General features: G+C 41.8%; 1 protein-coding gene across 1 annotated transcript; it reads right to left on the reverse strand.

The window, feature by feature from the left end:
- Positions 1–9,916: 9,916 nt before the first annotated feature.
- MOCS3 (molybdenum cofactor synthesis 3) lies at positions 9,917–13,438 on the reverse strand. The gene has a single exon (XM_065645724.1). The coding sequence runs from the start codon at positions 13,422–13,424 to the stop codon at positions 12,021–12,023; it is 1,404 nt and encodes a 467-aa protein (XP_065501796.1). The 5' UTR covers positions 13,425–13,438; the 3' UTR covers positions 9,917–12,020.
- Positions 13,439–13,460: the final 22 nt, after the last annotated feature.

Here is a 13,460-nt window from a genome sequence, read left to right on the forward strand (position 1 = left end):
GGGTTTTATTTTTTAATAGAGGGAGCATAGAATGAACTAGATCTGCAAGTCAGCTGTCACATTAAAAGGCCAGTGTTAGGATAGATTAATTGCACAGCACCACCAATATCTACCAGCACTAACTCCGCAGTATTTGGTCCTTTCCACATCTCATTCACTGTATGTGGGGACCAAGGAATATGAAACAGCATAAAGAATCTGGATCCACAGAGCTCAGCTTCTTCTTGGTCAGGGTCAGTATGAAACAAAAAGACAATGCAAATATAGCAGTTCTTGGCAGTTCATGCCTGATTGTAAAATAGCTCTGTTCCATACAATTACTGAGTGGTTTTTGCTTAGATAAGAAAAAAGACCAGTAAGTTAAAAGAAGAGGAAAAGAACAGATACTTCTCATCACAAAGCTACAAAATTTCACATTACTTTCTTGGTTTGCAACAGGCTGAAAACTGGACCGGGTAATCCTAAACCTACCTAGATTTAATTGACTGCATTTAACCAGAAATTAAACAAAAAAGTGACAAATGTGACTTTGAAGACTGTGACATCAATCCCTGCTCACACATGAGTCAGTGACATTAACCCCTGACCTGACCAGCTGCCTCTGGCCTCAGTGTCAGAGTTTCACCATTTTCACATTCATTACTCACCATTTTCATCTCTATCAGTCATTGCTACAATAGTATATGGGCCACTTTTTTTCTGTGTTAATAGTTCTGTTGGCTCCTTATGCAAGATTTGACAGTGAATTTAGCATCTGTTTATCCAAAAGACGATATGGGTACCAAAAATACGGAAAAAAAAAAATTCCAAGCACAATCCCCTCTGAGATGGTGGAACTGTAGTATCCCATAGGCACGAAGAGTGCAACGTACAGAAACCAGACAGAACTGAAGGCATGAAACTAGAGTTCATGACAGCGGATGAATGTCACCCCTGTCAACAAAAATGCACTTCAAAAGCTCTATTGTAAAAACAAAAAATGCTTGACGCTAGATTTACCCACTCACTCATTTACGATCTCCTCTGTGGCATTTTAACAATCCCATGTCAGCATTACTAATGCTCTCAGTGTTGCTAACGTAGTAATGATGTACAAAAACCAGGAAAGTGAAGACCAGTTCAGATCCAAAACTTGTATTTCACTGCATCAGTCCAGCTCTGGGCACGTTCTGTCTTGTCTTGTAACATTAGAGTGTAAGTCCTTGGGGCAGGATTCCTTCTTTGGTAGCTGTCAGTCGCTATGTAAAATCATACACCATAAATAAAGATAAATTTCTACACCACGAATAAAGAGAATTTTGCCTGTCCCGCCAAACTGAACATGTTCAGAGTTTGGCCTATTAATTAACAATAAAACTTGACCTTTCTCCCTTTTTGCTCATTGTGGTGGTGTTTGTGGTTTTTTGGGGTTTTTTTGTCATTTTCCAGCATTTCATATGTTCTGAAACACTTCCTAGACATCACTAAAGGTATTACAAATGCTATTAGCGCTGCGAAAAGCATGGTGAAGAAACTACAGGATCATAATATCAGGAGGTATTTCTGCCCTGTCCAGCGGGGTTTTAGTTTCTCTTTGCCTGTGGGAACTAATCCAGAAGCAAATGTCACTTGAACAGAAATAAAGTTCTGCCATAACTGGAAACACAGCAGGCCAATTAGGGTAATGAAAGCACATTTTCTACACTTTATAAATATTAATTTGTTATCCCTGTAGCCCTTGTGGCATGAGTTGGACAGCCTTGTGCCACACCAGTGTCAGCCAGGGCACACAAACACATGTAGTGCTGTCAAGCTACCGTTTCAGTTTCCCCTCCACCAGGTACCCTTTTTAACGACTGCAGTTCTTAATTATGGTCATAATTTTAGTCTTACATTCATCGTGGGTCCAGAAAAACAGGGCTGTAAACTACAATAATTAGCCTGCTCAAGTGACTGACCTGGAATGCAAGTCCTTCCTAGCCATCAGCTGCAGATTAGAATTTTTTAAAAGAACAAGGCCATTTGTTTCAAAAACTAGACAGCTGATTTTACAGCTCTCAGTCATGCAAGTGGTCAGCAAGCATCATCATGTTCCTCCTTCTGTTAAAGATAACAATATAATTTAAATTGTGCCTACCATAGGAACAAATTTGTATGGCCTAGGATAAGTTTCTGTAGTTAATTATATATAGAAATAAAGTTTTGACACAGAATTCCTAAATGGCAAATCGAAGTAATGCTGTTCATTTTTATCAGTAAGGCACCTCGTGTCACAAAGAAGCTAAGTGATATCCATAACTTTTATAGTGATAGATCCCAGGTCAACCAAAAAAAAGACAACTCAGTTTCATTCATAAATAGAAGCACACTTTGGGAATTCAAAGCAATACTATCCTCAGGCAAATCAGATCCAACACTGTGGAATTGCAGGTGTCTTCAATTTTGGAAAGGAATGTTTCTCAGAACAACCTAAGTGAGGAAAGTTAGACTGCACAGCATCACACCACACAGTAAGTGGGTGAAATTATCTTTTTCGTTAGGTGAAGGCAGCACAAATTCAACATGGCAATCACAGAATGAAAATGAACGCGATTTGATGGGAACAGGAAAGAAGCACCAGCAACGACAGCATGAGGTAAGGCTGGCGTCCTCGTCCCACCACACGGCCTTCTATAGGCCCTGAAACTGCACTAATAAAACATTTCTCTTGATGGGACTTGTGTAAACCTGTACATGCATTTTTCCACTAACTCCTTGCTCTGACAGCAGTAACTCTGGCCCACAGCTGAAGTACTTCTAGCACTTGCACGAGACCATGATGCATATTTAAGTTTTTGTAGACTACCGATATGCAAAAGCCAAGGGAAAGTTTTCCCTGTAAATCGAAATTTGCCATTACGTGCTGTATTTGAATATTATTGCATTTCTAACTATGAAAGTTCTAGTACTCAAAATGCATGACTAGCCACAGGGGATGTGCTGGTCAGGCTGCTAGAAGAGTCAAGAATTACTGAGAAACACCGTAAATGCAAGCTGCGTGTCAGTGTTTGGGTACGAGACCCCTTTTTCATCAATGCAGAACGGAGAACATGCCTGATTGAGGGATCTTACGTTGCCATCTACGGGCCTATGCCAGCACTGCTAAAAAGTTCCATGTGAAACTCCGCTCAGCGAGACATCTATGACACCATCGCGCAGCTGACAGCTCCAGCAGGACTGACAGCATCTTCCCAGCCACCTCTGGTAAACTGGCATCAATCACCCTGCAAAGGACAGACCCATTTCTCTCCCTAACTACAGGGAGAACTTGAATCTAATCTTTTTAGATATTAAAAGTTAGGAAAAGGTAACCCCATACTGAGCATCTTTTCTAACACAAACTGTGGAATTGCTGCTTTTTCATTGTTGGAGGATTTCTTAAACTTATAACCTACTCATGGAAAAAAACTAAGTCATCACTGTGTTATGCTCAAAAGAGAGAAGAACTGTCACTAAGCACTGATCTGTAGACAAGCACAAAATTTAACACAACAGATAGGCCAAGCTCTAATAGCAAGGGCAATCAAGTCTTTCTTTGTTGGGAAAGCAGCTGTAAATAGCAGCAGGGACTGTTGAGAAGAACAGGCTGCGTGGCAAGTAAAAGCCAAGTCTTGTGGATCCCAAACCCCAAATGTCGTAACTAGGGTGTAAATTTGTAGCTCAAGGTGCCGCTCCATTACGACACAGGCTCACCTAAACCTGAACTCAGTGTCCTGCTCTCCCAGAGCCAGTCGCAAACCCTCGCGTTCCTCAGAGGCACTGACTCTCTCGGCGAGACAGACCCACTGCTTTGCTGGGGTTACTTTTCTCCCTGAAAAGGCTCCCTGGGGGACAAATGAACACCAACATCTGCAGAAGAAAGGGCCAGAAAAGAGCAGTTTCCAACAAGAGGGACGGCGGCAACACTAATTTAGAGTGACGCACGGATGGTGGAGAGAACAGAACCAGGGGAGCTGTAATGTAAGCTCATCCTGAGAGGAGGGAGAGAAATGCTGCTGGTGGGAGAGCAGCCAGCTGGAGATGTTCTACAGGTAACGTGAAACAAACCTTGCCTGTAGGAAAAGGAAGACTCGCGTTCTTCTTGTAAACTAACAAGATGGCACCAAGGCCCTAATCACCAATTTGCCACCCAAAGACAAATGACCTTGTGAGGTTCAGTTTCTAAATTAAACAACAGGCAAACAGGGAATATTTGCTTTCCTGTTGTTTGGGGTTTAGGAAAAAAAAAGTCTAATTTCCAGAAGTGCACTAGAAGTCTTAAGGAAGGGACAGTGCTGTAGCTTCTTACATCTCAGATGAAACACTACCATGATAAACTTCTGTGACAGTCCATTTAGCAGTGGGGATGCACGCACGTTTAACACACTGTCCATTAGTTGGGAACAGACCACTCTACTCTTCTGAATTTACATCAGCAGAATTCCTTAAGACTTAAGTGGCTTTGTCACCCTTTCTATTTCTGCATCCTCAGAGCTCCCTGGAGAGAGAAAAAAACAGGTAAAGAAGATTAAACAGGTAGACAAAAAGAACACGTAGGGTGCAACCACAACAAGTAAGAACAACTTTCCAGCACTGTAAGTAATGACAGTACAGCTGTCTCATCTTCCCAGCTGGCCCCTGGAGGCATTACAACCACCCTGAATCACACCGAGAGCTGAAAGACAGAGTCTGGTGCCCAGCCAAGCGAAAGTCTGTCAATGTCATGAGAACACGTGTTGAAGAACACGGTGCTCTCATCTGAAAGGCAGGAAAAACAGAAAGACATAACAACACAAATTCAGTTTTAATAAATTGAAAAGGCACCTAGAGTGCTTTAATGAGTTCCAGCCATTATAACACCTGTTACCTCCCACTACTACAGTAGTAAAATAGAAACTGAGAACGGAGTTTCAAAAAGATATTTGAATGGACAATATCCATGTCCTGGAAATGATTTCTATAAATTCTACCCAACACTTATGGTTCTATCACACAGGATGTCACCTGTGCTCTGAGCATACACATACATATATGTACATATAAACATGTGTGTATATATACATAAAAATGAGTTTACACATATTTTTAAGAGTTTCAAACCCTTATATTGTGAATTTATAAATCTATTTCGCAAAATAAGAACCTCCTTTCACTATTCAAGAGCAGGTGAATCCCCATTTGTATAAGAGACTTCATTTCCCAGCCAAATATATAAGGAGCCATTTTAAATTTGGAAATAACCTTACTTCGCAAGCAGAGATTTGGTCTCCTAGCAACAGCATGAACACCTTGCGAACAAAACTACAGCTTATTTGCACAGAAGGGCCTCCTGCCACGGGCATGGAGAAGCCCCAAGAACATCCAGCTGCTGGTTTCTTCCTTCAGTGAGTGATGGTGAAGGGCCAGGTCTGCAACACCTACAGCCAACGCGCACACCAGGGTCCCAGCGAGGGAAGGACCACGGCTGAATCCAAGCGCATTGTGGTACAGCCGGGATTCTCCTACCTAATCCGCTCTTGGTTCTGGCTACAGCTGGAGCCTGATTCTAGCTTTCAATAGATACTATAAGTAACCCCAATGCAGAATAGAAATAGCTTCTTTTCTGGCTGGAAAGCTTGTACTGCAACAGGACTAGACAGAATTCATATCACTTTGCTTTTCTGATAAGATTCATATGACAGATATCATTTGGATGGAAGTTATTTTTTGTTTCTAGCTACAATTTGTGTCATGAGCATGAAATATTAGAATTGCAAGTACTTCACAATAAAAAGAACAGGTCAGAGCGGCACCATCACATAGATATACTTCAGTTGGCTTTGACAATCAGCTGAATCAATCATATGAAAGATATTGTGAAGACAAGATTAAATTAACCCATTAAATGATAACAGACTAGAGAACAGGCAAACAGAATACATTTTCCTTTCCTGCTGTCGAGACCAGAGCATACCAGTTGCTTTTCTGCTGCTATATGGAAAAGATGAAGAGCATGCAGCTCTATGGCTCAAGGCTCTGACTGTATAATAAAGACCATAACGTATTTGCACTGTGAGTGACCAAGCATTTGTCCCTGCTTCCAGCATCGCAGATACAATATCCCACTGCTTTGTCCAAGTCACATAACCCATGAATTTTAGTTCTTAGAGCTGTTCTAGAACAACATGCTTATTAAATTGCTTCCTTGGGATCTAGTCAGTAGAGTAAGAATAAGCACAACGCACACACAGCAGGGACTGGGGGAAAAGTGACTTGCCCAGAAGGAGTCCAGGCAAAACTTAGCAGAAACTCAGGATTTCTTCTCGGTCTTTTGCCTTATTCATTAAATTATTCTCCTTTGGACAACTCCGAGTTATTTGAGGAGAAAGCTCTGGCAAATCTTTCTGTCTCCTTCCTAACCATGGGCTCTAATTACATATTGCTTTTTTCCCTGTGCTGTATTTATCTTCCCCAGAAAGATTTGGAAGCTGCAGTGTAAGGTAAGCAGTGGGGCTGGCATATTTAACCAACATAAACCACAGAAGGTTAATGCCACAAACCAGTGTGTATATGTTTTCCTGTGGTTTGCATTAGTGTTTGCTAACTGTGCTCCGAATTTTGCTAACCGAATACATATCAATATTTTACGTGTCTCCTAGTCTTACTGTAGGAGGAAAAGCATGACCACATCATGCCCACCAGAAATTCAACGGACTGGTACGACCTCTGAGGAACTCTAGCGAGCCTTCAGCTGTAGTTATTGCTGCCTTTGCTCTTTTCTTCTTCTCCCAGCTGCCCCCTTTAGTGACATAACTGCTTTTTATTCAACTCTGCCATTTCAAAACTCCTCAGTTATTTCTGGCTGAAGTCCTGTAATGAAACAAAGCAGCACAGTTTGTATTTATCAAGCTTCTTATACCACTACAGGATGACTCAGCTCCACCTTTCTCGCCCAGCATTGCTGCATTTTGTTCAAATGCACTGGAATATGTGCATTTTTTTCCTCAATCACTATAAAGATCATCCTCTGGTATCGTAGAGGCCACTACAATTTTATAGACCGCCAGCTGAGCAACACCACCCTGGCCCGAGTACACAGCGCCTGGACCCAGCTGGCGGCTCTACCAGAACATCAGAGCACCCACTGCTCCTCCCTCTCAGGTTTTTAAATTCTGCTTCAAACACAGGGCCACTAAGTCAGACACGTATAAATCAAGTGACACCAAGAAAGTTCATGCTAACACTGTAATGACTCAACCTTCTCTAAAACACAGAGTGACAAGCAAGTCTAATCTCCAGTGACAGAATGACGCAGTTTCAGGAACAATTCACCTAATTACCCAGGACATGATTTAAGCCATTTCATATGTAATATTGTGATACTCTACGGCAGGAAATAACAAATACACCATCTTTTCATTTCAATATTCTGACCAGCACCTGGATTTCAATGAAAATCACAAATATTCAAAGAGATGCAGGTGCCATGACTTCACAAGACCTCTGCTTTTGATTTATACCCATGAACCAAGAGGCCTGCCAGACTCTCCACTGCGAGCAAAATGCAGCTGTTTAATTGCAGCATTAAAGGAATACAAACTTAATCCCATACATTAAGCTAAAGACTCGAAAAACTTTCAAATCTATTTTAATAAATCCTGAGTTAAAATATGCTTATAACTATGGAAGCTTTAAACAAACGGATATGCTTATTTTCATCCCTTTGTTTTAGCACTTCTGTTACCCCACATTTCTTTCGCCAGCCAGGAGAGGATAACCCTTTGCTGCTCTTGTCATCTGTAAAACTTCAGCTTGCTGCTAGAAGCTCCATTCATGACATTTGCACTGAACACGTCGGATTTATCTTTTAAATACTGACGACAGGCATCAAATGTCTCCACGGTACTATGTGGGATGCTACGGTTCACAACCCAGTTTCATTACCACAGGCATGAGCCTGAGCTCTGGACACAGACGCTTCTATGGGATTGTTTTGATACATCAAGTCCCCAAGTTCAGTTCTTGTTTTCCAAAGTCCAATTTGTTCCATTTTATAAAACCAGAAAGACAAAAACGAAATATCCCTGACTTTTAAAAAAACCCCTGCCCCAACCAGGTAAGAAAATCTGTAACACTTTTTAGTAATATCAGGAAAGCACTAGCAATGACTCTGCAGTGAATCTTGGTAGATTTAAGATCTGCATTTAACTTTGTGCCAGTGTCTCCAACAGTCCTTTTCTGTACAATTATCCATTTTGGCTGCACAAGTGTTTCAAAATAGCATTTGGAAATACCCTCAGGTTAAGTCTCTAAAACAAACAATGGTTTGCAAACTTGCCCTAGAAAGATAATTTCCATTTAATCAGAATATTGCATGTACTGTTCAATTGCCCTGCTCCATTTTATTTTATATCCCTGGTCTTTTTTTCAAAAGATCTGTACAACAACGCATTTTTACAAGTGAACCTCAGCTCTTGCTGAGGCTGAATTGAATCTTAAAACCTAGAGAATGATTTGGTTTATTAACTTGCAGTGCCACCTAGCAAATGTCCTTAACATTTTTCTTCCTGATGTAGCTTTACAAACGACAGCATAGAGCTTCCATATTTTTTAAAAAAGACAAACTTGTGCTCGCACTATTTTAAGCATCTAGTGCATAGTTTTGAACAGTTAATTTTTTATCAGAAATTATGCTTACAAATAGGATATTAATAAAGATGCTCACATACCTAAAATTCTGGTATATGACCTTTGAGAACTAGTTTTGGACATAACCCTTATCCATTTGTCTACAAATAGCTCCATTAATTGTTGGTTTGTTTTTGTTTATTGGAGTCCTGAGATATGAGGGACTCTTGCCATCATAATAAGGAGGATTTTAGCCTATTAAGGCACATTAGTGCCTGGTATGTAGACACCTTTCAGACTCACCTGAAAGCTATAGCGGCTTGATTTGCTTTGCCTTAAAATAATAACCATCTCCAGAACAGAACAAGTTCAGATACTTAACTCTGCGTCTGAACTGCAAGGCTACACCACAGACCCACATGTGGGAGACATTAAAATGCAGCAATTCAGAATAAACGCTGCAGTCACTTTCTATTTCCCAGATCTCTAACAGGACGCTGTTCCCTGTTTAGTTCCTGTGCCAAATTCTAGTAAGCCATTTAAAAGAGAACATAACAAAACAAGCAAAAAGCAACCTCATGACATCAAAGCGAAGGACAAAGAGAAAAATACACCCTGCTGACTGACCTTATCTTCTCTGGTAACACATTGGAGACCAACTACACTACAGGCTCCTTGAATAAAGCAGCTTGTCTTCATTTACAATGTCAACACGTACCAATATTTAGACAGTACTTTGGCAGCAATACAAAATGATACAGTTTTATTGCTTCTCTTCGAGTGTCTAAGTAGAGTTCTGCTATTATACTTCCTGGTGAACAGAGAAACCAGAACACGCTTTGTAGAGTTCAAGAATTAAAACAAGTCAAAACAAAAGATAAGTTTCCAATAATAAGAACAGGTTTGGCTCAGTTATGATCCTGTGACCCTTGATTTATCAGCCTATCTCCAAAGAGCCCAGCACTGCATGAGGACTGTATTTACAGGAAAACTTGTGCATCACTTTAGAAAGCCAAAGGAAAAAAAAAAAAATAAAAAAAAATTTCCATCCTGTAAAGAATGAAATTTTGTCAAGCACTATGGACCCGATCTTTATCTAAGATGTATGGCAGATATTTCTGTATTTCTGAGAATTGCTAAGTCAGGGAAGATTTTATTTTTCCAAAGAAACCTACATTTTGCATACTTTCGAGATCAGAACTGAACCACTAGGTCTTTCCAGAATAACCTTCTCTATATAGCATGGTCCAATTAGTTTTGCATAGAACTCTCTTTACACAAAAATAACAGATGCATTTCAGATGCTGTACTCCTTCAAGAAATTTGGACCTTAGTCCCTGCAGATTGACAAGAGTTGTCTTTCTAAAAAGCCATTTTAAAATAAAGATCCTTGGATGTTTGTCTCTCACCAGCCTGACTTGATGCATTTACTGGTTTTGCCAGTTCTGATATAATTTTATGGTTTGGGTCCTCTTTCACTCATCCTTGTCACTGTTTTTCCATAGAGTTCTCCAGATCCCTGATGTGTCGTCATCTATACAGAGCAGACTCACACCCTGGTTTCCTGCTTCGAAATGTGCTACAAGAAATGCAGTTATAAATTTGCTAGAAAAAACGTTCCACCAAACACCACAGGCTTTAACATCACCTCCTTTTTCTTTCACAGAGTTCGTGTACATCTGCTGCTAAAATGTTATAACAAGGGAAAAGACTTTACACGCGATTTCTATCCACTGGAAGTAGCAGTCAGATTTAGAATCAAAAAGTCTGTCCCTTTTCCCCACGTTCATAGGATTCTTTGAATGACTGAAAAGGAATCACTTCTTCAGGTCAGGTGGATTTACGATATACCATCCGTTGCTTAGCATTGGAAAATCGGATATTAGAGGATTATTGCTACTGTTCCCTTTCATGCTTCAGCCTCTTCTTGACACCACATTACAGAAAGAAACATGAACACATAGGTCAGGCATTTCAAACAAGTCCCTCTGGTTTCTAATTCCCAAAAGCTGAATCCCACCAGAAGCCAGATGTTCCGACTGAACCAAACCTCCACAACGCAGCTTAGAAGGTCTTGACTGACAATGCTTTCACTACATACCACGAAACACTCACACTTATTTTAAGTCATGGTTTTCAACATTTTCCTTGTCTTCTCAATTGTGAGAGATACAACTCTGTATTTATAAATTCACGTAACTGTTTCCTTCACAAGAGACGAAGATTATTATTGCTAAAACCCGTGGCATGTTATAATAAAGTAGGCGGTGTGGATGTTCTCAAATTTATTTTATTAAAATATGCCTTTTTGACTACTAATTATAATGATACTATTCTTTTTGCCTTTGTATAATGCAAAGATTAGTCATGACAAGTGGTTTTTTCTCCTCAGAAAGTAAAGGAAATCCATACCTTAATTAATAAGAAGATAATTACTATGCTTAAGTGATGAGGACTCAGGCAGCTTTCTGTTGAGAAGCTATTTATTTCTCTTCCTTTTCATTCAGTTTGTCTACAAGAACTTTTCAGATGTGTGTAGCTCTTCATGCCAGTTAACAAAATAACGCAGTACAACTGGGAACATGCTTATGAAATACGTCTTTGTACTCTGGAAGGGAGGACACACATCTGTTTTTTTTCTCTCTCACCTCCTCATCTCTCAATCTCTGAAATTCTCTAAGACCTCACAAAAACACTTTCTGTGTTTTACAAACTTTCAGAGCTCAAACTTATGCCTTATTAACATTTAACGTCAGGTTTTCTATGCAAGTCACTATGTAAATGTACATAAAGTTTTTTGCCAGCCAAGAAATGAGGATGGATGGCTCTTGAAGTTCTCAACAGAACATCCTTGCTGCAGGTGCTGTTATTTGCAGTGAGCACTTCTCTTTCATAAATACAGAGAACTACAAGGTGTCAACCAAAACAGCCTTGTCAGCATAGTCTTGGCAATTCCATATGACAGGCTTAATAGCGCTACTGACCAGCTAGAGATGAACAGTTAGTTACATTTTATAATCACTGTGTGCACCCTTTCAATTTGTTAGGCAGTGAGGAACATGAGCAATAACAACTGACTGCTGTGCTTTGTCATTCTCCAGGTTATAATTACTAATTAGGAGTCACTGTCAATCATCGCATGCACAATTAAGTAGTTATCCCAAGTTTTCACTATTAAATAATAATCAAGAAACACATTTCTTTAGATTTCCATGGATAATTTCACATTTTTTATAAAAATAATCAGACATTTTGAAAAATACATAATTATTTGGGGGAAAAAAACCTACCATTAAAAAAAGCAACATTGTATTTCTATCTCCTGTTTTAGGCACACGACACAGTCATTACACAGAGAAGATGAAACCCTATGGAATTTACTATGAAAATTTCCATTTTTTTTACCATTTAAATTTCTAATACTGAGGAAATGTTGGGTCAATTTTACTGGCCCAAGCCATGAGCCCCCCTTTAATATCCTTAGCTAACACAGAACCAAATTCTTTGACAGGTAACTCCTGCAAAATTCTTACAGCCTTCTGAGAATCATTTCCTAATTTGCAAACAACATATACAGGAAAAGATGTTTGGCCATGAGTTCTCTGCTTTTCTTCACAAATTCTTTTTTCTAAATATTCCAGATATTCTTCATCTTTATCTTCTAATTTACTCAAAGGAATGTGGACAGCATGTGCCAGGCGACAGATATCCACTTCTACCCGTGGACGAACATCTAACAATACATGAGGAACTTGCTCATCCAACAGTTTTTTGTATTCCTCTACAGATACTCTGTCTTTACTGGACAGCAGATGTAAAGTCCTGCACTTGTCTGTTGCAGACGAACCACAAAACGCCTCATAATCTTGAAGGCAGGTGACAGATGGACTGTCACCACAAACAGCACAGTCTGGTTTCTTTGGTCTTAACTTGATATTGCGAAATCTCCCTTCGAGGGCATCAAACATTAGCATGAACTGATTGAAGGAGGAACCCATTCCCGAGGCAATCTTCAGCACTTCCAAGGCCTGGATGCACCCCATGATGCCTGGCACAACACCCAACACTCCCCCATCCGCACAGTTAGTCACAGTCTCTGGTGGGGGCGGCTTGGGGAACAGACACCTGTAGCAGGGCCCCCCCTGGTAGTTGTACACCACCAGCTGCCCCTCCAGCCGCAGGGCGCTGCCAGACACCAGGGGCTTCCCAGCCAGAACACAGGCGTCGTTCACCAAGTACCTGGTGGGCACGTTGTCGGAGCAGTCGGCGATGATGTCGTACTGCCGCACCAGCTCCAGGGCGGTGCGCGGGCTCAGGGCACCACAGTAGGGCACGTACTGCACTGTGGAGTTCAGCAGCCGCAGGGCTGCTGCGGCAGACACGGCTTTGGGGAGCCCCCGGCGGGCCTCCCCGTGCAGCACCTGCCGGTGCAGGTTGCTCGTCTCCACCACGTCGTGATCCACCAGGCCCAGGCGGCCGATGCCGGCCGCGGCCAGGTACTGGGCCAGGGGGCAGCCCAGCCCGCCGCAGCCCACCACGAGCACGGAGCAGCGGGCCAGGAGCAGCTGCCCCCGCACGCCCAGCTCGGGCAGCACCAGCTGCCGGCTGTACCGCAGGATGTCGGCGGGGCTCAGCGAGGCCTGGGCGGGCAGAGGGGGCAGCTCGCCGGGAAAGCCAGAAGTTCCCTCCTCTGTGAGCGCGGCGTCCCCCGCGGGTCCCCCCGCCAGGAGGGCGGCCAAGCGCTCGCGTAGGCCGCGCAGCTCCCGCTCCCGCTGACCGATCTCCGCGCTCAGCCGCGCCGCCTCCGCGCTACCCGCCATGCCTGTGAGGGACGACGCCACACAGCGCGTCACTTC

Source organism: Caloenas nicobarica, chromosome 15 (genome assembly GCF_036013445.1).
Source record: "Caloenas nicobarica isolate bCalNic1 chromosome 15, bCalNic1.hap1, whole genome shotgun sequence".
In the NCBI taxonomy this organism is placed as follows: domain Eukaryota; kingdom Metazoa; phylum Chordata; class Aves; order Columbiformes; family Columbidae; genus Caloenas; species Caloenas nicobarica.